The sequence below is a fragment of the Salvelinus namaycush genome, chromosome 20 (assembly GCF_016432855.1).
Source record: "Salvelinus namaycush isolate Seneca chromosome 20, SaNama_1.0, whole genome shotgun sequence".
NCBI lineage: Eukaryota > Metazoa > Chordata > Actinopteri > Salmoniformes > Salmonidae > Salvelinus > Salvelinus namaycush.
Genome location: NC_052326.1, coordinates 46,634,402 through 46,659,237, shown reverse-complemented (window position 1 = coordinate 46,659,237; position 24,836 = coordinate 46,634,402). Strand labels below are relative to the sequence as shown.

Genomic DNA, 24,836 nt, shown 5'->3' with positions numbered 1-24,836 from the left:
CGGGATTGTCTGAGACCAACCACCCACACAGCTGATGAAACTGTGGGTTTCCGCAACCGAAGAATTTCTGCAAAAACTGTCAGAAATCGTCTCAGGGAAGCTCATCTGCAGCAGCTAATGGACTACTGCAGTTTGGCGTCGTAACCGACTTCAGTAACAAATGCTCACCTTCGATTGCCACTTGCACGTTGGAGAAGTGTGCTCTTCACAGATAAATCCCGGTTTCAACTGTACCGGGCAGATGGCAGACCGCATGTATGGCGTCATGCGGGCATGCAGTTTGCGGATGTCAACGTTGTGAACAGAGGGCTCCATGGTGGCGGTTGGTTTATGGTACGGACAACAAACACAATTGCATTTTGTCGATGGCAATTTGAATGCACAGCTACCATGAGATCCTGAGGCCCATTGTCATGCCACTTATCCGCCGCCATCACCTCATGTTTCACCACGATAATGCACAGCCCCGTTGTCGCAAGGATCTGTACACAATTCCTGGAAGCTGAACATATCAGATTTCTTCCATGGCCTGCATACTCAGACATTTCACCCATTGAGCACGTGTGGGATGCTCTGGATCGACGTGTTCCAGTTCCCGCCAATATCCAGCAACTTCGCGCAGCTATTGAAGAGTAAGACAACATTCCATAGGCCATAATCAACAGCCTGATCAATAATATGCGAAGAATTTGTGTCGCGCTGCATGAGGCAAATGGTCGTTACACCAGATACTGACTGGTTCTCATCCACGGTCATATTTTTTTTTTTTTTAAGTTTCTGTGATCAGATTCACATCTATTTCCCCAGTCATGTGAAATCCATAGATTATGGCCTACATTAATTTATTATAATTGAATGATTCCTTATTTGAACTGTAACTCAGTAAAATCTTTGAAATGGTTTCATGTTGCGTTTATTTTTTTGTTCAGTATAAATGCTAGGCTGGGAGCAAGGGGAAATCATGTGCGAGTTGAGCTAAATATAGGAGATGATTCAGACAGCAACATGATATTCTAGTTCAGCTAAATAGAGGAGATGATTCAGACAGCAACATAAACATGATATTCTTATGGAGGGGCAGTGGTCATTCAGATGGAACTGTTAGTAGGCAAAGGTGTGTGACGGCCAACACGCTGCTCGTCCAATTTATTTATTTTTTATTATTTAAACTAGGCAAGTCAGTTAAGAACAAATTCTTATTTACATAGACGACCTACCCCGGCCATACCCTAACCCGGACGACACTGAGCCAATTGTGCGCCGCCCTATGGGACTCCCAATCATGGCCGGTTGTGATACAGCCCAGCATTGCACCAGGGTCTGTAGTGACGCATCTAGCACTGAGATGCAGTGCCTTAGACCCCAATCAGCATCCAAACAACCAGTTTTATTATCACTGTTACAATTAATTTTAAAACATAGCAAAAACGCATACTGTAGAAGTGACATCAAAATACAATAATTAAGGAAATTGATTTCTGTAAAACCTTACAATCAGGAGACAATCTGTGTGAACATACCAACTCAATCAGATATACTTGATAAAATGTGTTTATTTACACAAATATTTTCAGATACTAGTCTACATACGGACAAAAATATATACAGTGATGTAAGGACTCATACAACTTCATTATGTCGATGTATGCATGTATTTCATATGTTGAGAGATTTCAAATGAAAAAAGGATGCATATGTACAGCTATACTCAAACAAGATTCCATTTCTGGCACTAACACAGGAAAAATTAAACCGTTTAAGTTCAATACATCCTTCAGTGTCTAGCCAAACAGATGATCGATCACGAAACTTAGCCTCGAAACAAACTAAATACCAAAAAAAAAATCCTCAGGTTCGAACAGCAGAGAAAAAATTTCAAGCCAACTTAACCAGGACTCCGGTGCTTTCGTATTCTGTTGTGATCTTCTAACAAATATTTTCTCCCCCATATTATCTCCACATAACTCAGTGTACCTCTCCAAGAAAACAAAGGTTTGGTCAGTCTTCTCTTTTTCCAAACGATTGAGTAAACTTTGGTTTTTTTACAACTTAATTCAAGGGTAAAGCAGCAAGTTTGAGAGAAACGTTTCAAATTAACCGAACGGATGGCTTTGTCTGGATTTCGAATGGTTTGGATGACAATACTGCCATCAAACCGTTTCCACAGTAAATTAAACCCATCCAGCACCATAGCATTTCAGTACAAAAAAGGAAAACTGTCAGGGAACCCTTACATCAAAAAGACTAGGTATCCAGTTCGGTAGAAAGGCAAGACATACTATTCAGACTAAAGTGTCATTAGTATAGGTGGAGTGAGGCAGCTTCAGTGTTTCAACACACGACTGGAGCACAGAACAGCACCAAACATTTTCAAATGCCGTCTTTATAATGGTGGTATGGAGTTCTGGATTGACCTAAACACGGGGGATTGCTTAAGGTGTTCAGCCAGGTCTTGTTTGACAACATTGCATTAGTAAACTACAGATTCTGCTCCTTTTGGTATGAATGTTACCGTCCTTTCCTGTTGCCTTCCGCTAACTACTTCGCGTGACCATTGTCAGTGATGTACAAACAAAACGTGTTGCAAGGGGAGGGACCCCCATCACCAGTGGATTCGTAACTTATTCTTGGCTTGTAAGACACAGCCACACACACACACACACAGCCACATCGTCACTTCAAGATGAAAGGAATACCTGTATGTGTCAATTACACAGAACATTCATTTCATATGTCTGTTTACCTCATGTTCATTAAAGGAGATACAAACTAACATTGTTCAGATGAGACTGCCTTCAGAGGTTGGCATTCCTGGATCTCAGGGCAGTTTGAGTGAGTAGAGGTGGTGGCGCAGGCCGGCAGAGTGAGTGGGCCCTGATGGTTGCAATCACTGGGGGGGACCAGCAGCGGCGGGCACGGGGATGCTCAGGGCGTTGGTGGCAGCAGAGAGAACGGGCGAGCCGGTGAGGGTGACCAGGGCAGTAGCGACTGGCAAGGCAGAGATGCCTAGAGAGAAAGACAGGGAATTTAGCTTAACTAAGCATGCGGGTTACTTAGAAAACACTCCAAGGGAGTTCTGATGATGCAGTGACTACATTAACTAATGAGTTACATAGGAAAGATGACAATGTATACACTCAAATATGGTGAGAATTGAGCTCTTGTGAAATGTATTGCAATAAAATTACAGTATGTCAATTATGACAATGTGATAGTCATTATTTTACTACCCATCTTTAAAGGCCTTTGCTGAATGTACGATTTTAGCCGTCTTATGCCATCCCGGAAAATATGTGCACGCCGCAGGCAAATTCTTAGGTCATAAACAACAGTCGGATGTCTTGGCTTGACCAGTGTGACAGGGTCTATGTCTGCTGAATAAGTAACACAGAACCCAAACCGGCTGCGCGCGTGCGCCATCGTCCCCCCACACCAAACGCGATCACAACACACAGGTTAAAATATCAAAACAAATTCTGAACCACATTCATTTGGGGACAGGTCGAAAAGCATTAAACCTTTATGGCAATTTAGCTAGCTAGCTTGCACTTGCTAGCTAATTTGTCATATTTTGCTAGCTTGCTGTTGCTAGCTAATTTGTCCTGGGATATAAACATTGAGTTGTTATTTTACCTAAAATGCACAAGGTCCTCTACTCCGACAATTAATCCACACATAAAACAGTCAACCGAATCATTTCTAGTCATCTCTCCTCCTAGGTTTTTTCTTCTCTTGACTTTATATTGCGATTGGCAACTTTCACAAATTAGGTGCATTACCGCCACCGACCTCGTTCGTCTTTCAGTCACCCACGTGGGTATAACCAATGAGATGACATGTGGGTACCTGCTTCTATAAACCAATGAGGAGATGGGAGAGGCAGGACTTGCAGCACGATCTGCATCAGAAATGGAACTGACTTCTATTTTAGCTCTTGGCAACAAGACGCTCATTGGCGCACGCGAGCAGTGTGGGTGCAATAATTGAATAATATAGATTTCTACATTTATTTTGCAATGCTCGCGCACACGACGGGAGCGGTGTAGTCAGCCTGTAAGTAACACTACGTGCAGTCGTAGTCTTGTGTGGCTGGTGTTGAGCCGATCCCGGTAACTGACCAATTAATTGTCTGATTAATTGAAACGTTTCCATGCTGTGCAAGAAGAACGATTTCCCTAATAATCTTGCTTGCATAACATCTGAAATCAGGTTACCTGATTGGATTTAGAAAAACTCACAAAAATCACCAATCAAAATAAACATTCTACCACAGCGACCATGTTATTTTGGGGAAGCTGCTTATGAACTCAGACATAAAGTTTTTATGTGAAAACTATTTCTAAGATGCATACTTCAGATTTTCCCGAACTCACTTGACTCGTGCATAAGCAAAGAGAGGCTTGCACTGCTGGCAGATGCACAGATCAAACACACAGCAGCAGTTGACCTAGCCTCTCAAGCCAATTGCATAATGTGACGACAGAACTATATCAAATCGTACAATCTGGCCAGGTTGATAAAGATATTAATTTGGTAACGTTGCACAGTGTGACGTTATAATCGTAAAAGATAGAATCTGACGTACAGTCTACAAAGGCCTTTAGAGGAATGACTAACATCAATGACGGCATACTGAGGACATTTGCCTGGACAAATATAGCAGGTGACCAAGCTTCATTGAATCTTTACACAGACCAAGTTGGCTTCTTGAATCCATTTCATTTCCGAGCTCGGCCTCCCACTGACAAAACATCCTCCTCAACACTGAGTAATGGGAGTTCAGACGAGGAGCCGGGAGGGCATTCAGGCTGATGATTGGTGTGTGCGCGCTCACCAGTGATCATGTTGGCTGTGCTCACGGCTGTATTTCCACAGGGTAGGTTAGCCGACCCTGGCATGCGACCCTGCTCTTTCACAATGGGATCTGTGTGGACAAGAAAACACATATTGAACAAACCTCTAGTGTCATGACTGTCCTGTGAGGATCCAAATAGGTCATATCAGGTTTGCAATGAATGACTTCAACCAGACCCCCCCCCCCCCACACACACAGGGGGGGGAGGAGGGAACTGGTGGGGGTTAACAACTCACGCCCTGTTGTAAATCAAGGTAGAAGATTCAGGTCTCCTTCTCCAATGTTCACCAAAGGAACGTCCTTTGTTTCAACAGACCTTTTCCAGCTGAAACTAACACGTTCAAAAGCAAATACTGGAACAATATTTCTAACATAGAACGTAGGGAATGTCAGAGGCGATCTATAGAACACTAATGCCATTTTGTTTGTTATTTTGTGATGTCATTAAAAATGTTAAAGGAAATACTGTAACTAGGAAAGATTACCCACTACATGTGTGAAGTGTCCATCCTATGCGTTGTGCATAAAAAATTATTAGTGTTTTTGTTGAGAGGGATGTGATTTTAGGAGCCATAAGATAATTGTTTTACATAAACTTTGCACAGCGACAAGTCACGCCCGAGTAAGGTCAGAGAGCATGTCAGCCTGACAGAACAGCGCTTTTAAACAAACTGTATAAAATTATGGGTTAAGAATGAACCTACTAGACCAGAAAAGCGTGAAGCTGCACTTTTAAAGTGGTCTGAACTCTGAATCTCAACACGAGTTAGAGACGATAAACTCACCTCCCGGACAATCACTGGTACGGCTGATTAGCTGTCCTAAGTAAATTATCTTTGAAAGCCAATTTAAGTAGGACAATCCTACTACTCTGCTCAAACCATCGTATTACGCTACTCTCACCCCCCCACTGGGAACCATCGACCCGGCTGGCTAGCCCATCTGCTAAGTATCATGTTCAGGAGCGAATGGAAGGAAAATAAACTGTAGTTCTGTTCAGTACTACACGACAAGTCACCAGATACCAGACAACTACAGAGAAGAACAGTAGAAGACTTGATGGAACCATTTTTGGACACGCAGTGCCTTACAAGCATGCCGCGAAAAAGCCCAACCCCCTTTCCAAGGCGGCCCAGTCCCGAGAGAGATACTCGACGAACCAAGGCATTTCACGTAAACACATTTATGACTTCTTACTCAGAGGGAGGCAATTGTGTGCAAAGTATAGGATTACTGCAATGAAAAAAATATTTAACCTTTATTTAACTAGACAAGTCACTTATTTTACAATGACGGCCTACCCCGGCCAAACCCTCCCCTAACCGGATGATGCTGGGGCAATTGTGTGCCGCCCTATGGGATTCCCGATCACAGCCGGTTGTGATACAGCCTATATGTACCAAAGTTATGTGTGTCTGTCCCTCTCTGCCCCCCCCCAACAGTCTTGAGTCCCTAGTCTCCAGCTACTGCAAGTAGATAGTCATAAGCAACTACTGATGACCACACTGAACTGGGCCATGTTCATTAGATACAAAATGGATGAAAACTGAGTAAAACGAGGTAGAGCTACCTGAAGAAACATTTGTTTTTCTTTGCCACTACAAAACGTTTTGCTAATGTGCCCTAATGAACACGACCCTGATTAGCAAACAAACAAACAATATCAAAGCCAACTAAATGTGAAGAACCAGAACATCCGTCTCCCTTAACTTCTTACGGCTGGGGGGCAGTATTGAGTAGCTTGGATGAATAAGGTGCCCAGAGTAAACTGCCTGCTACTCAGGCCCAGAAGCTAAGATATGCATATTATTAGTAGATTTGGATAGGAAACACCCTGAAGTTTCTAAAACTGTTTGAATGATGTCTGTGAGTATAACAGAACTCATATGGCAGGCAAAAACCTGGGAATAATTCCAACCAGGAAGTGGGAAATCTGAGGTTTGTAGGTTTTCAAGTCTTTGCCGATACAAGATAGTGTAAGTTTGGTCCGATTGCATTTCCTAAGACTTCCACTAGATGTCAACAGTCTTTAGAACCTTGTTTGAGGCTTCTACTGTGAAGGGGGAGAGAATGAGAGCTGTTTCAACTAGAGGTCTGGCAGACTGCCATGAGCTCAGAATCGCACACGCCCGTGAGACGTAGCTGCGTTCCATTGCATTTCTAAAGACAAAGGAATTCTCCGGTTGAAACATTATTGAAGATTTATGTTAAAAACATCCTAAAGATTGATTCTATACATCGTTTGACATGTTTCTACGAACTGTAACGGAACTTTTTGACTTTCGTCTGGACCTAGTGCTCGCGCCTCATGAATTTGGATTTGTGAACTAAACGCGAACAAAAAGGAGGTATTTGGACATAAATGGACTTTATCGAACAAAACAAACATTTGTGGAACTGGGATTCCTGGGAGTGCATTCTGATGAAGATCAAAGGTAAGTGAATATTTATAACGCTATTTCTGACTTTTACTGACTCCACAACATGGCGGGTACCTGTATGGCTTGTTTTTTTGTCTGAGCGCCGTACTCAGACTATTGCATGGTGTGCTTTTTCCGTAAAGTTTTTTTGAAATCTGGCACAGCGGTTGCATTAAGGAGAAGTGGATCTATAATTCCATGCATAACACTTGTATGTATCAATGTTTATTATGAGTATTTCTGTAATTTTATGTGGCTCTCTGCAAAATCACTTGATGTTTTGGAAGCAAAACATTACTGAACATAACGCGCCAATGTAAACTGAGATTTTTGGATATAAATATGAACTTTATCGAACAAAACATACATGTATTGTGTAACATGAAGTCCTATGAGTGTCATCTGATGAAGATCAAAGGTTAGTGATTACTTTTCTCTCTATTTCTGCATTTTGTGACTCCTCTCTTTGGCTGGAAAAATGGCTATTTTTCTGTGACTAGGTGCTGACTTAACATAATCGTTTGGTGTGCTTTCATCGTAAAGCCTTTTTGAAAATCGGACACTGTGGTGGGATTAACAACAAGTTTATCTTTAAAATGGTGTGAAATACTTGTATATTTGAGGAATTGTAATTATGAGATTTCTGTTTGAATTTGGCCCTGCACTTTCACTGGCTGTTGTCATATCGATCCCTTTAACTGGATTTCAGCCGTAAGAAGTATAAAAAAATAATAATAATAATAATAAAATAAAATAAAAATAAAATAAAATTAAGCTGCGAGTTGCTTTTAAAGAGAAACCTTGTTGCAATGCGAAGTAACCCCAGTTATAACAAGCCTTTTATTTGCTGTTGTTAACTGCAGCTTGGCCTATAGAGCCATATAGAGGACCACAGGTTCAAAGACATAATAAAAACAACCACAGAACAAAGCACACAGGGTTACAGTTGGGACCATCTTTCCTGTCAGCAGCAGCCACAACTAAATCATTTTCTGATCTAATCAATAAACCCACAGCAGTTCCATTCCAATCATTATTATGTGGGCAACTTTCAGAGAATATTCTAAGAACATCACCAACCTATAAATTAATCTCACAGAATGTGAGATTTTTTATTTATTTGGTTAAGTTTCTCAACTTTCCGAGTTACTAAGGTAGACTCAGCGTTATGACATTGTCATGAACAGCACCGCAGACATTCAAATGAGCGTGATGCGAAACTGTGCTCTCATACAGTCAGACATTATCTGGCCATGTACGCTTCACGTCATCACAACGTGGTATCTACGGGACCAGAACAGCGAAGGAGTTTAGCCTTGCACTTCAACGCTCTTAGTTGTTGCGGAAATCAAACAGCTATTGCGGTTTACTTCATGCATCGCTGAGTCTACCTTTAAAAATCTTCAACATCCACACTCACAGAAGTAGGGGTGATCCATGGCCTCGCGGGCAGTCAACCGGGCCTGATGGTCATAGCGCAGCAGCTTGTCCAGAAAGTCCAGACCCTCAGGACTGATCAGTTGCTGGTTCTCACTGTGGACAAAGCGCTCCCACCGCTTACGAGAGTGTCTGGAAGGGGAGAGCTAGTTAAGAGCAGCTGTGTGTGTTTAGATTCAGGAATTGGTTTTACTAAGTGCCCAAAACAAGTGCAGAAAACCACACATTAGTAAAGACAGACAACCACATACCTTCCCAGAATGTCATTGAACCGAGGCTCCAACTCGATGTTGTACTTGTCAATGTAGTCGTACAGGTCTTCCGTTCCCAACACCTTGGCTATTCTCACCAACTGACAAAGGGGAAAAAATTATGGGGAAATATCATTCATGAATAGAACTGACAGGATTCCCGATAGTACCTGACAATCAAATCTGTTGTATACAATCCATTTCCATCGGAATGTTCTGGAACCTTTCACCCTCCTGAACAGGCCCAAGTTATTCTCGTCACTTGTAATGAGCAGGGCCCTTGCGACATGGTGGACAACGTTTTGGAGTGTTTACCTGGTCGTAGTTGTCGTGGCCATGGAAGAAAGGCTCCTTCCTGAAGACCATGCTGGCCAACATGCAGCCCAAGCTCCACATGTCCAGACTGTAGTCATACATCTGGAAGAAGAAGACAGTCAAATCAGTGAGTTAGAGAAAAGCAAAGATGGCAGAATGGAAGAGGAGCCTGCAACAGCCCCTAAGGGAAATATTGGGACTATCTAATGAAATGGATTTGAATGACCAATGTGAGATTTGCCTGTTTAGTTTTCACATTGCCGTGTTGAGCATGGTTCCAGTAACTACGGTGGATGCTTAACCAGCTCAGCAGTTTGGTTCAATGGTGTGAAAAGGGTATGTGTGCATGTAGCTGTGATCTACACAACAGAAAATAATATAGACTGAGCTTGACAATTAAGAACAGTAGCTGGACAACGTACCTGATAGTCGACCAGAAGCTCAGGTCCTTTGAAGTAGCGAGAAGCCACTCGGACATTATACTCCTGTCCCGGGTGGTAGAACTCAGCCAGACCCCAGTCAATAAGGCGCAGCTGGAAGAACACAAACACAGACAGTCGATACCGAGAGGAGCAGAACAGGGTTGTGTTCATTAGGACAACAAACATAAATAAAGAGACAAACAGGGAGGGACTACTTGGGCATTGTAATGTCGTTGTGCAATATCTGCTTGTATTACAGCTCCAATAATACATCATAACATGATTCATCAAGAGTTAAAATATTTCCATTTAAACTAGCGTAATTTCTTTTTGTCACATTAAATGTACTGATGACAAAGATCTTGTCTACGGGTAAATCGGATGGAGGGAAATAACCGTGCCTCTGCCGCATTGGTCATAAACACTCACCTTGCGGTGTTCGTGATCAATCATCACGTTGTGGGGTTTTACGTCCCTGTGCATGATTCCCATGCTGTGGGAGTAGTCCAGGGCCTGCGGACAGAGCCAAAATGGCTGCAAGTTAACAAGGAGGCTGGGGATTTAATCAACAAAGAAATGCAGATAACAAAACAGACGTTTTCTTCCCGTCTGGGCGCACAAACATGTTGATGGGCAAATAGACGGTTAATATGTAACCGTCGGACAAACAAGGGGCTTATACTCTAAGCACCCGAATGTTCTTGTTTTGGGAGAGGAAAATGCTGACTCATGTCTAGCAGTCTCTGGGCCTTCCAATACATTTTAAGAGCACAAATAAAATGGGGCAGTACACCCAAAATACAACATTACGAGACCCACCTTGAGGATCTCGAACATGTAGAACCGGATGTCATAGTCCGTTAGGGTCTGGTACAATTGCTGCAAGTAAAAACGGATGAATCAATACCGTGATTTAACCAAACCCTGAAGAGTCCATGCATATATCTGTTTAACCAACCTGAACCCATCATCTAATACAAAGAGCACATATTATTCAAATCACAAGCTATCAACTTGGGCATCTGACTGGTAACACTTAGGCCTATTACGGAACACCAAACGTGACACAACCATTCGTTTTGATCATCATGTACCAGTGATTGAGGATAGAACCACAAGACAAGAAACATCCTGGCCCCCGAAGACAGCACAGCACCCGTTTACATACACTTAGGTTGGAGTCATAAACTCATTTTTCAACCACTCCACGAATGCCTTGTTAACAAACTATAGTTTTGGCAAGTAGGTTAGGACATCTACTTGGTGCATGACACAAGTAATTTTTCAAACAATTGTTTACAGACATTACTTCACTGTATCACAATTCCAGTGCGTCAGAAGTTTACATACACTAAGTTGACTGTGCCTTTAAACAGCTTGGAAAATTCCAGAAAATTATGTCATGGCTTTAGAAGCTTCTGATAGGCTAAATGACATGTACCTGTGGATGTATTTCAAGGCCTACCTTCAAACTCAGTGCCTCTTTGCTTGTCATCATGAGAAAATCAAAATAAATCCACCAAGACCTCAAAAAAAAAAAATTGTTGACCTCTACAAGTCTGGTTCATCCTTGGGAGCAATTCCCAAACGCTTGAAGGTACCACGTTCATCTGTACAAACAACAGTACGCAAGTATAAACACCATGGGACCACGCAGCCGTCATACCTCTCAGGAAGGAGACGCGCTCTGTCTCTTAGAGATTAACATACTTCGGTGCGAAAAGTGCAAATCAATCCCAGAACAGCAGCAAATGACCTTCTGAAGATGCTGGAGGAACAGGTACAAAATTAGCTATATCCACAGTAAAATGAGTCCTATATCGACATAACCTGAAAGGCCGCTCAGCAAGGAAGAAGCCACTGCTCCAAAACCTCCATAAAAAAGCCAGACTACGGTTTGCAACTTCACATGTGGACAAAGATTGTACTTTTTGGAGAAATGTCCTCTGGTCTGATGAAGCAAAAATATAACTGTTCAGCCATAATGACCATCGTTTTGTTTGGAGGAAAAAGGGGGACGCTTGCAAGCCGAAGAACACCATCCCAACTGTGTAGCACGGGGGTGGCATCATCCTGTTGTGGGGGTGCTTTCCTGCAGGAGGGACTGGTGCACTTCACAAAATACATGGCATCATGAGGAATGAAAATATGTGGATATATTGAAGCAACATCAAGACATCAGTCAGGAAGTCGGGTCTTCCAAATGGACAATGACCCCAAGCATACTTCCAAAGTTGTGGCAAAATGGCTTAAGGACAACAAAGTCAAGGTATTGAAGTGGCCATCACAAAGCCCTGACCTCAATCCTATAGAACATTTGTGGGCAGAACTGAAAAAGCATGTGCGAGCAAGGAGGCCTACAAACCTGACTCAGTTACACCAGCTCTGTCAGGAGGAATGGGCCAAAATTCACCCAACTTATTGTGGGAAGCTTGTGGAAGGCTACCCAAAACGTTTTACCCAAGTTAAACAATTTAAAGGCAATGATACCAAATATTAATTGAGTGTATGTAAACGTCTGACCCACTGGGAATGTGCTGAAAGAAATAAAAGCTGAAAATAAATTATTCTCTCTACTATTATTCGGACATTTCACATTCTTAAAATGAAGTGGTGATCCTAACTAATCTAAGACAGGGAATTTTTACTAGGATTAAATGTCAGGAATTGTGAAAATCTGAGTTTAAATGTATTTGGCTAAGTTGTATGTAAACTTCCGACTTCAACTGTACACACTGGAGTAGGGGGAAACAACATGCACGCCAAAAAAGGTTTTTATAGGGCTTTGTTTCTGAATAGAGATGTACACTGTCAAGAAACGGAAGAAAACAGACTGCAAAGAGGACGGACTACCTGAACTTGTCCAATAAGAAACGCAAAACGTTTTGGTGTGGTGTAATGAATACGACCCCGGGGTTATGCTCCGTCTTACCTTGAAGTCTGTGTTGTTGACATGTTCAAAGACCAAGGCCGGTGTCCGAGACTGAAAGAAAAGAAGGGGTTGTTGCATTAAAGTCATGGCAGCCCCTCTAAAACCGTAATACAGTTTTCACACCTCTTTCCCCACCATTCCTACTCACCACTGGGTCTTTGACGATGTCTACAAGGGATATGACGTTGGGGCCTCCGCGGAGGTTCTCCAGGATCTTAATTTCACGCTTGATTTTCTTCTTCTTGACGGGCTATGGACACAATTAAAGACCAATTGTATTGATTGTCTGGGTGGTTTTACTTCAATATGATTCCAACAAGCCAATGTGAGTCTATATCGAATGGCAAATCTATGATCTGAATGATATTGATTTCTCATCGTGGCCTTACCTTGAGTATTTTCACCACAACCTTCTCATTGTTGGTGATGTTGATTGCTTCAAACACTTCACTGTACTTCCCACGTCCCAGCTTCCGCACCAACTGGAAGTCATCTTGATTTCTGCGGTCAGAAATGTTTTTGTCAATTACACAATTCAAGGAAATTGGAATTAAACTGCAGAGATTCAATGTGCAAAGAGAAGGTCATAAGTTTGTTTAGCAAGCACCAACCAACATTTTCTGACTTAATTTAGATACTGGGAGTGTGTGTGTGTGGTCGCTGCGTACCCCCATTCCACCACATGGGACTCATAGTCCCAGTACTCTCTGGGCCGTTGTGTGTTGACATCGGTGTACACGCGGGCCCGACTCGGCACGGGTCCTGACATGTCCGACAGCTTGGCAGAGGAGAGGGGGTGCACTTACTGCAGAGAAGGATGAGGAGGGAAGAGAGTCGGCAGGATAAGAGGGAAGGTGGGGGAACAGGTCAGGGGCCTCTTCCTGACAGGGGGGGGCTTTGGCTGTAGGGTGGGGGGCACCAGGGGAGGACAGCTGAGACAACAGGGGGAAAGGAAGAAACAATGTCAGTTATATTTGAGACCATCACCTAGGCCAGATCAAATACGTATCATTGACATGGATTTAAAAACTTCCTGCAGAACTGATGGCCAGTGCAGACAATCAGTTTCTACAGGTGTGTGTGTGTAATGCAATTTGATGCACTGTTACAACACTGCATTTGTTGTTGCAAACTAAATTAAAGGCCTGATTACCAGCAGGCTGTTTTAAAATGTGTCACTGCATCGCCCCTAAAGTATTGACAATGTTTAATTACTAAAGCTGGTGGGGATAAGCTATGCAACTATGGATTTAGTTTAAAATACAAAATCCATTCTCTTACTGCCGTGATCATCAAAGTTTGATGGAATTCATCATTACCACGCACACACAAAAGAGTAAAAAAAGGTGTGAAAAGGTGTGAAAATACTATCACATTTGACTTTTTATACTCTAACAGAAGTTCCCATTTGTTCAGAAAAATGTTCATACTCATATTGGCTTCTATTGATAAATGATCTCTATCCATATTTCATGCCAATAGACCATTTCCTCTGCAATAGTCAAGCCTTCGTTTATCTTTGCCAACAACAAACGGTCATAACTCTGGTGCCTGTCAAACATATCCTCTAGCTCTGTATAGAGGTTGGCATAGATATGGTTTTTCATTTATTTAAACCTTTATTTAACTAGGCAACTCAGTTAATACTGCCCCTGCAGCCATAAGAAGTTGAGTAGCTTGGATGAAAGGTGCCCAGAGTAAACGGCCTGCTCCTCAGTCCCAGTTACTAATATATGCATATTATTATTAGTATTGGATAGGAAACACTCTGAAGTTTCTAAAAATGTTTGAATTATGTCTGTGAGTATAACAAAACTCATATGGCAGGCAAAAACATGAGAAAAAATCCAAACAGGAAGTGGAAATTCTGAGGCTGGTCGATGTTAAACTCATCGCCTATTCAATTCCCTGTAATATATGGATCTGTTTGCACTTCCTACGCCTTCCACTAGATGTCAACAGTCGGTAGAACGTTGAATTAAGTTTATACTGTGTTGTGGGGCCGGATGAGGGGGAAATGAGTCAGTGGTCTGGCAAATTGCCAGTTCCTGGTCCCGCGCATTCCTCATGATATCGCCTTGCGTTCCATAACTTCTACAGACAGAAGGAATGCTCCGGTTGGACCGTTATTGGATATATATCATAACAACATCCTGAAGATTGATTATCTACTAAGTTTGACCAGTTTATTCGACTTGTAATATAACTTTAAGTTTTCGTCCGACGTTTGCCTGCATCTGCGCGAGCGTTTGGACACGTGTACATAAGTAATGGACATAAGTAATGGACATTATCGAACAAATCAACGATTTATTGTGGAACTAGGATTCCTGGGAGTGCATTCTGATAAATATCATCAAAGGTAAGGGAATATTTATCATGTCATTTCTGGTTTCTGTTGACTCCAACATGGCGGCTAATTTGGCTATTGTTCTGAGCTCCGTCTCAGATTATTGCATGGTTTGCTTTTTCCGTAAAGCTTTTTTGAAATCTGACACAGCGGTTGCATTAAGGAGAGGTATATCTATAATTCCATGTGTATAACTTCTATTATCATCTACATTTATGATGAGTATTTCTGTTGAAACGATGTGGCTATGCAAAATCACTTGATGTTTTTGGAACTAGTGAATGTAACGCGCCAATGTAAACTCAGATTTTTTTTATAGAAATATGAACTTTATCAAACAAAACATGCATGTATTGTGTAACATGAAGTCCTATGAGTGTCATCTGATGAAGATCAAAGGTTAGTGATTAATTTTCTCTTCTTTTTGTGACTGCTATCTTTGGCTGGAAAAATGGCTGTGCTTGTTGTGGTTTGGTGTGACCTAACATAATCGTTTGTAGTGCTTTCGCTGAAAAGCATATTTGAAATCGGACACTTTGGTGGGATTAACAACAAGATTACCTTTAAAATGGTATAAGACACATGTATGTCTGAGGAATTTTAATTATGAGATTTCTGGTTTTTTAATTTGGCGCCCTGTACTTTCACTGGCTGTTGTCATATCGATGCCGTTACCAGGATTGCAGCCATAAGAAGTTAAGAACAAATTCTTATTTACAATGATGGCCTACCCAGGATGACGCTGGACAAATTGTGTACCGCCCTATGGGAATCCCAAATGCGGCCAGATGTGATACAAAAAAAATTAAACGTGAGTACTATGAGTGTATTTGGGGCTTACCTGGTTCGTAAGTGACCCAGGGATATGTAGTTTTACCTAGCTTTGAGGTGTCTGGTACATCTAGCACTACCTCTGATAGTATGTAGCTGACCTAGGCTTAAAGTAAGTGCTTTTAGCAACAGTCCGTGGGAAGCCAGAAGTCATATACAATTCCATTTCAACTTATTGTGCTGGTGGGCAGGATGGTTGGTCATTATGAAGTGACACAAGGTATGCAGAGGCAGTGGGTCTACAACAGGCCCACATTTGGAAAGTATGTTTAATAATATGATCATTTAGATATTTTGTCTCAAACTCCCACCTGTCATAAAGACCAACCTCCTACTCCTCGAAGTTACTTCAGCAGCCGGGCAGAGCCCAACTGTGGATCCGGGTCAAGACACCATTGTAACAGAGTGCATTTGTTCTGCTTCGAGCAACTAGCAACCACTGAGTGACAGTTGCCTTTAGATTTCAGTTTAATATTAACTCCAGCCAACATGCTACAGGCGAGTTCCACATCCACTACATTCTAAAGTTAGCACAGTTTTATTCGAAAAATATGTAGCAATGAATAATCTTCTCTGCAATGGATGCAAGACACCTTTGGGGAAAAGTGGTGTTGCTGCCCTCTGGCTAAGATATAGCTAGCTAACGGTAGGTAACAGTAGCTAATGCCATGTTTGACAACAAACATGTGCATCTAGCTTTTGAGGAATAAGAAATGTTTGTTTGCTCAGTGCCTCATGAGTAGTTACGATAGTTAGCTAGACTAACGTCTCCCGAGTGGCGCAGCGGTCTAAGGCACTGCATCGCACTGCTAGAGGCGTCACTACAGACCCGGGTTCCATTCCGGGCCGTATCAATAACCGGCCGTGATCGGGAGTCCCATAGGGCGGTGCACAATTGGCCCAGCGTCGTACGGGTTAGGGGAGGGTTTGACCGGAGGGGCTTCACAAGTAGGCTTGCATTGTAAATAATAATTTGTTCTTAACTGACTTGCCTAGTTAAATAATAGGTTAAATAAAAACATTAAAATAAAAACGTTAACGAAATCAATGTAACAATTGTAGGTTGCAGCGTATCCCCGTAGCTGGCGATCCCAAGGGATGCACGTTTTGATTTTTTCCCGAACACTACACAGCAAATTCAAATGATCAAAGCTTAACGATCAGTTGATTATTTGGTTCAGCTGTGTGGTGCTACTAGGGCAAAAACCAATACGTGCACCCCTTGGGGTCCCCAAGATTAGGAAACGCTGAGGGGTTGCTTCAAAGATTAGTTATACTAGCTAACGTTAGCACTTTCACACATCTAGCTAGCTAACGCATGGCTGGTTTGCGCAGTTTGGCAGCAATAACTACATTGGACAGTTTTGTTATCCAACTACAGTAGCTAGCTACCGGTAGTCTCATCCAGCCCAGCTAGTTAACGCGTTAATCACCAATCCCAATGGCAAGCTTGAAAACTAGCTAAATAGCGAACCGACTGCTTGTTTCAGAAAATAATTTGAACCAGAGTCCAAACTTCCATTGTATAGTTACCTCTTTGATCAAATCTGTGACCCAACTCCTCTTTTCGGAGCGGAGTGAAGGCAGGGTCCCTTCCTTTCCTCTCGCCGGTGTACTTGCGTATGATTTTTGCTGTCTCAGGGACAATATGGCCGACTACCGCCGCTCACGGCTGTTCTTCTTCGTTTGGCGGATCGCAACCAACTGAAAGGTGCTTATGCCGCCATCTACTGTACTGGAGTGTGAGGTTGGTCTCCTCCTTATTCTGTGGATTTTAAATGGTAGTTGGCAACCAACTTTAAGGTGCATAACCGCCACCAACTGGACTGGAATGTGGACCAGAGACAGTGAAGGTCTAAATCCAACCCAATAATCTCATCTCCCCAAGGAAACAAAATACATAATTAAATACTACATCCCCTGAAGATTTCCCCAGCAGTTCACTTAATCCTTGCTCTTTAACCCCATTACTCCTCAAATCAAATAATAATCGCTCCCTTTCTCTCACATATTTCTGGCACTGAAATAGAACATATTCCACTGTCTCCATCTCCTCTTGACAATGATCACACCTCCCAATTGGATGTTTCCCCAGCAATTTCAATGTACTTGTGTGTCCCAGTCTCAGCCTTGTGACTACACTTTCCTCCCTTCTCTCTCGCCCTGAGGACCTCCTTGCCCCCACCTTTTCCTGGATCTTATATAGGTGTCTTCCCTTTCTCTCCCTGTTCCACAACTCTTGCCACTTATTTTTAACCACTGCTCTTATTAAAACTTGAAGCCCCACCTGAGGGACCACTGCTCTACTTCACTAATCGATTCTTGAACTCTTTTGCCTGTATTGGTAATATTTCTACCTCTCTTCCACATCGCTCCATCATCTGCAAACAATGTCCTCACAATGTCAGGTCTCACCTGAGAATACATCGTCAATCATAATAGAGAACAACAAAGGACTAATGACACTTCTCTGGGGGGTACCTCATAGCTTTCTGACATAGAGCTCTCCACCCTCACTTGTATTGATTGCACCCAAAAAGAAATCATTTATCTAGTTAAAAACCCTTCCTCCTACCCCCATGTTATCCAGCTTGATAAATAGGCCTTCCTTCCACATCATGGTAATAGTGAACTTTTACAACCCGTGTTAGAGACTGGAGTTGCACGCCTTTGGGAAAGTAGAAGGTCAAGATTGGAGACGAGTAATGTGGTGTGGGGATTTTAATGCATGTAAACAGACAAGTGTTGGAGGAACTACTGGATGAGAAAGTGCTTGTTCGTCTTAATGATTGTCGGGGAACCAGGATTGATCCAGTAACTTGAAATGAATCTGCTCTGGACTCTACTTTGATCTCAAGTTCCAGGGTAGACAGATGTAGTTGGGGGGTTTTGGAGGAATCTACAGTGGGTAGTGATCACGATCTTATCATGTGTACTGTAGGCTTGAGGGAGGAAGAAACAGTAGGAAATTGATTGAGGAGATATCTATTTGGGAAAGCAGAGTCGGTCAGTTTCAGGAGTTGAGTGAACAGGAGCTGGGTCAGGTAGATCTCAATTCAGATATAGGAAGAGTCAATGATGGAATAAGAGGTGTAATGCTAGGGGCCACAAGGCAGGTGATTCCTATAGGTACAGGGGGGAGAAAGAGTAACGCAGTTCCCTGGTGGACTGAAGAGTGTAGAGAAGCAGTGAAGTGTAGGAACAGGGCTTTCAGAATGTAATTACCAGCAACTGATTCAGTATAAACAAGCACAAGCAGTAAGGGTGATCATTAGGACAGCTAAGAGGGAGTATTGGTGCCGGTTCTGTGGAAACATAGGCAGGACCACTCCTGTGGGAGAGGTATGGGGGATAATTAAGAGGATGAGTGGGGTCAAGAGATTGGGATCTCCCTGTGCTGAAAAGTGGGGAGATTGTTGCAGTGAGAGATATGGAGAAGGCAGAGATGTTAGCCCAGGCTTTTGTGAAGGTGCATAGCTCAAATAATCTGACAGAAGAGGGGCAGCGTGGGAGAGAGAGGGTCTCAGGTGTTCTCAGGTGAGACCTGACGTTGTGACATTGTGAGGTCATTGTTTGCGGATGATGGAGCGATGTGGAAGAGAGGTAGAAATATTACCCATACAGCCAGAAGAGTTCAAGAATCGATTAGTGAGTGTGCAAAGCTGTCATCAAGGCAAAGGGTGGCTACTTTGAAGAATATCAAATATAAAATATATTTTTATTTCTTTTACACTTTTTTGGTTACGACATGATTCCATATGTGTGATTTTATAGTTTTAACGTCTTCACTATTATTATGCAATGTAGAAAATAGTAAAAATAAAGAAAACCCCTTGAATGAGTAGGTCTGTCCAAACTTTGGACTGGTACTGTATATGGATCCCCTGCTTTATAAAGGTAGCACATCCCCCTCCTCCCCCTGCTACCCTGTCTCTACAGACTGCAACATAACCTTGTAATACAACATCTGGAGTAGGTTTTAGCCATGTCTCCTGGAGACATATCACATCAGGTTTGGCTGGTAACTCCTCAAAAATTGTTTGAACTCTTACCCATTAGCCATCACACTTCTGGCATTCCATTGAAGGATTAACACCATAATGCAAATTAACCAATACCTGATTCCTGGCTGGACTGATTCTCAATTTTATTGAGGTCATCCTGTACATTTGCCCATGTCAGTCCTGTAATCCAAAGATACCTCACTGCCTGCTTCACTATGATCTTTATCTTTTTAGTCTTTGATTGTAATTTTTCTGTGCAATTGATTGCTGCTGTCACAAATGTAACAACCTTACTCATGTCTCCTCCCAGTCTGTGTTCTGCCCCATTCTGCTCCCTACATCACGCCCAACCTGCATCTCAATCTGCCCTGGAATACCTGCTCTTCTAGGTGCCCCGATTGTTTCTGTGTGAACTACCATCACTGCTTCTGCATACGAGATGTTACGCTCACTCCTCACCTGTTACACTTCCACCTGTCTTTTCATCACTGAACAACCCCCATACGCTACACTATGTTCTCCATATGCATGTCCTCCCCCACACTTTGCACATCTCCTTTTGCCGTCCAGTTTGATCCGGCAGGCTACTATCCACCCCACGTGTTCATACCTGCTTGAGTTTGAGCGCATTCTCATACTGTTTAACATTGAAACACACCACAGCTGAAACTTCCATCACAATGAACTTTAGCAGACACAGTCTCTCCTACTTTACTCCCCAAATCCCTAGTCAACGCGATCGGACTCATTGCAGTGAGGCTGAAAATCTTACTTCCCTCAAAAACATGAATGTTAATCGGGTTCTGATGACGTTGACCGGTTCAACTGCTGCCCGTCTGAGAAAGATGTCAAAATGGCTCCTGTTTATGAGCTCTTATTTATGAGCTCTTATTCTTCTTTGTGTGGTTTTCTGGCATACTACACGCTACCGAGGCTGGTCTTCCTTCTTCTGTTTCTCTTATCTAGCCCTTTGTTTCTGCCTACTATTCAGGTGTTTGAATTCGTTACACATTGTGACACAAAAAGGGAAGGGGAAAATGAAGGGATAAGAATTGCCCTACCAACTAACTCTACACCCATTAAATCTTCACCACTATTCCACTATTTGGCCCTGATCCTACACCAGGCCGACAGCCTGTACTCTGCAGCTGCCACCACAACATCTATTTTCTGTGATTTCTGTTCCATTTCTGCAGTACAGTTGATAACAATGGCTATGAACGCTAAGAAACCAAACTTCCTGAAGCACATGTTACTCCTATCACTCTATCCGTACAGTTAACACACAACTTTTTTCACCGATGCTACACATTCCTTTGTCTTATGCCCTCCTGCACGCTTCTCACATCTAGGAATCTGCCTTCTACACAGTGCTACAACATGACCATAAGCTTGGCACCTAAAACTGTAATGCGTCTGTGTGTAGCTGGTGTAGATGAGTCAGGCGCGGGACACCAGATATGAGTAATGTACGCAATTTTACTCAACAATAATCACAATACAAGTCAAAATAAATCCAAGGCCACAATAACGGACCGCAATACAATAAACAATCACTCACAAACAAACATGGGGGAACAGAGGGTTAAATACTGAACAAGTAATTGGGGGATTAAAACCAGGTGTGTAAGACAAGGACAAAACCACATGGATCAGCCAGAAGGCAAGGACCCGTTCTCTCCAAAAATCTCACTACCACTGGGCCAGAATCATCGTTGTCATCATTGGGACAAAGTACAGACTCGGAGATCAAACTCTGGGAATTTGTTCAATAGAAACAAAAGTGTCTATTGGACAACTCCAGGTGGGTCCTGCCCTGTTTCGTTCCGTTAGCTTCCGTTAGGTTCTGTTTGGTTCCCAGTGAATAGAGCACACCAGCTTGTAGTCCTAAAAAATTTAAATAAGTTAACTCTGGTTCGTTCAGCCATTTCGATGGAGAAAATTAATGGGGAAGGAATAGGGTTTTGGGATAAACGCTGAAAATAAGGTCTGAGGAGATCTTATACTTTTTATAAAAAACGTCCAAAAACTCCCTTAATTTTCCCATAGGCTTTGTCCAATGAACCATGGTGGACAATGGCGCACAAGGCATCACCGGGGGTACACTACCTGCCCTCCATGACACCCATAGCACCCAATGTCACAGGAAGGCCAAAAAGATCATTAAGAACTACAACCACCCGAGCCACTGCCTGTTCACACCGCTACCATCCAGAAAGCGAGGTCAGTACTTCTATCTCAAGGCCATCAGACCGCTAAACAGCAATCACTAACTCAGAGAGGCTGCTGCCTACATTGAGACCCAATCACTGGCCACTTTGATAAATTAATCACTAGTCACTTTAAACAATGGCACTTTAAATAATGCCACTTTAATAATGTTTACATATCTTACATTACTCATATCATATGTATATACTGTATTTTATACCATCTATTGCAACTTGTCTATGCCGCTCGGCCATCGCTCATCCATATATTTATATGTACACATTCTCATTCACCCCTTTAGATTTGTGTGTATTAGGTTGTTGTTGGGGAATTGTTAGATTACTTGTTAGATATTACTGCACTGTCAGAAATAGAAGCACAAGCATTTCGCTACACTCGCATTAACATCTGCTAACTGTGTGTATGTGACCAATAAACTTTTATTTTATTTGAGTTAGTGCCTTAAAAAGACAGCATTACTATTGCTCTCCATACACCACTGAATGTATTTATCTTTCACAAGTGTGTGTTTGTAGACTTGATGAACAGACTGAAGGATAAATGGTCTGAGTGGGAAGGGGAAAACTGAAAACTAGCTGTTATTGGCAGAGAGGTTTGGAACTTCTTCTTCGTGTGAGTTTCCGGCAGACTAGACACTGTGTTGCGTATTGCTGCCTTTCGCAGGTTGGAGTGTGGATTGCACATTTTGGTCCCCCCAAAAAAGGGGAATGGGAAAATCTTAAATTGCACCACCATCTAACTCTGGCCTGCACCTATACACTATCCCAAAAAGCATGCCACTCCATCTCGCTACTTTGGCCCTAAACAATCCTACACCAGGCTATCAGCCTGGGAGGATGGAACCCCTCCCCTCCAAACTTCCTGTAGGTCTTCTGCACTAAAATCTCTCACACCCAAATATTTCTCTGTTGCTGCAACTACCACATCTGTCTTCGGGGTATTTCCGCTCCATCAGTGCAGTGCAGTTGATCACCATGGCTATAAACGCAAGAAATCCAACCTTACTGAAACTCATCCAACTCACTGGGGGGGGGATCTCAGTCGAATCATCACCTCCTTGGGCTATCTTCTACTCTCTTCACTGCCTCAGCATAGGAAACTTCCTGCCCAAACTCTGGCAATCTCAACATGTCGCTCTCTCGCACTTCGGATCCCCAGCTGCATGGGTTCCCCCACAGTTGATACACAGTGCATTCTCTATCCCAACTGTACCAAAACACTGTAGCGGGTTCGAAACATAGGCCCTCACAGTATAGAAAATATAACCTAACCTGACCTTATCTGGCAGCTTCATTAAATAGTACCCACAAAACACCAGTCTCAATGTCAACAGTGACAATGTCAACAGACTCCGGGATTGCTGGCATTCTAGGCAGAGTTGCGAAGAAAAAGCCATATCTCAGACTGGCCAATAAAAATATATGATTAAGATGGGCAAAAGAACACAGACACTGGACAGAGGAACTCTGCCTAAAAGGCCATCATCCCGGAGTCGCCTCTTCACTGTCAACGTTGAGACTGGTGTTTTGTGGGTACTATTTAATGAAGAAACCAGTTGAGGACTTGTGAGGCGTCTGTTTCTCAAACGAGACACTCTAATATACTTGTCCTCTTGCTCAGTTGTGCAGCAGAGGCCTCCCACTCCTCTTTCTATTCTGGTTAGAGCGGTTTTGACAAAATGGCGCCGAAAGAAATGGCAGCAGTTTTACGGGCGCCCAACCAATTGTGCTATTATGTGGGGGTTTTTGCATTATTTGTAACTTATTTTGTACATATTGTTTCTGCCACCGTATCTTACGGCAAAAAAGAGCTTCTGGATATCAGGACAGCGATCACTCACCTCGGATTAGACAAATAATTTTTCTTCAACAAACAAGACGCACAAGATGTCCTCCAAACACCCGGCAGGGCCAACATCCCCGTTATTTGCAAGAGGAAGCGACGCAGGTACAGAGGACAAAGAGCCGGATGCCTGGTCAGGACCTGGAAAAGGCGAGTGGGAAAGCTGCCGTTACCGTCAATACAACTTGCCTACAACTCAACATCCTACCAACGGGACATCAAAAACTGTAATATCCTATGTTTCACGGAATCGTGGCTGACTGATGACATGGACATTCAGCTAGCGGGATACACGCTGCACCGGCAAGATAGAACAGCACACTCCGGTAAGACGAGGGGGGGGCGGTCTGTGGATATTTGTAAACAACAGCTGGTGCACGAGATCTAAGGAAGTCTCTAGATTTTGCTCGCCTGAAGTAGAGTATATTGTGATAAATTGCAGGCCACACTACTTGCCTAGAGAGTTTTCAGCTATACTTTTCGTGGCTGTTTATTTACCACCACAGACAGATGCTGGCACTAAGACCGCACTCAGTCAGCTGTATAAGGAAATAAGCAAACAGGAAACCACTCACCCAGAGGCGGCGCTCCTAGTGGCCGGAGACTTTAATGCAGGGAAACTTAAATAAGTTCTACCAAATTTCTATCAACATGTTAAATGTGCAACCAGAGGGAAAAAAATTCTAGATCACCCGTACTCCACACACAGAGACGCGTACAAAGCTCTCCCTCGCCCTCCATTTTGGTAAATCCGACCACAACTCTGTCCTCCTGAATCCTGCTTACAAGCAAAAATTAAAGCAGGAAGCACCAGTGACTCGGTCTATAAAAAAGTGGTCAGATGAAACAGATGCTAAACTACAGGACTGATTTCCTATCACAGACTGGAACATGTTCCGGGATTCTTCCGATGGCATTGAGGAGAACACCACATCAGTCACTGGC

General features: G+C 42.8%; 1 protein-coding gene across 2 annotated transcripts; it reads right to left on the bottom strand.

The window, feature by feature from the left end:
• Positions 1–1,533: 1,533 nt before the first annotated feature.
• LOC120065426 (casein kinase II subunit alpha-like) lies at positions 1,534–17,475 on the bottom strand. 2 transcript variants are annotated; one of them, XM_039016431.1, is made up of 13 exons: positions 17,347–17,475; positions 13,301–13,564; positions 13,022–13,133; positions 12,781–12,882; positions 12,633–12,683; positions 10,520–10,579; positions 10,130–10,213; positions 9,701–9,811; positions 9,279–9,380; positions 8,964–9,064; positions 8,696–8,844; positions 4,835–4,924; positions 2,888–3,006 (listed from the first exon to the last, which is right to left on the bottom strand). In XM_039016431.1, exons 2-13 carry the CDS (start codon positions 13,399–13,401, stop codon positions 2,888–2,890), a joined length of 1,182 nt encoding a protein of 393 aa, XP_038872359.1. In that variant the 5' UTR covers positions 13,402–13,564; positions 17,347–17,475. The 2 variants fall into 2 exon arrangements, with proteins under 2 accessions (XP_038872360.1, XP_038872359.1); XM_039016432.1 differs by lacking the exon at positions 17,347–17,475 and having other exon boundaries at positions 1,534–3,006; positions 13,301–13,401.
• Between the last annotated feature and the right edge of the window lie 7,361 nt (positions 17,476–24,836).

Coding starts and splice junctions, on each gene's coding strand:
- LOC120065426 (XM_039016431.1), bottom strand. CDS start 13,401: ATGTCAGGACCCGTGCCGAGTCGGGCCCGCGTGTACACCGATGTCAAC. Junction 13,134..13,300: donor TCCCATGTGGTGGAATGGGG/GTACGCAGCGAC, acceptor TTCTGACCGCAG/AAATCAAGATGACTTCCAGT. Junction 9,381..9,700: donor AGCTTCTGGTCGACTATCAG/GTACGTTGTCCA, acceptor TTCTTCTTCCAG/ATGTATGACTACAGTCTGGA.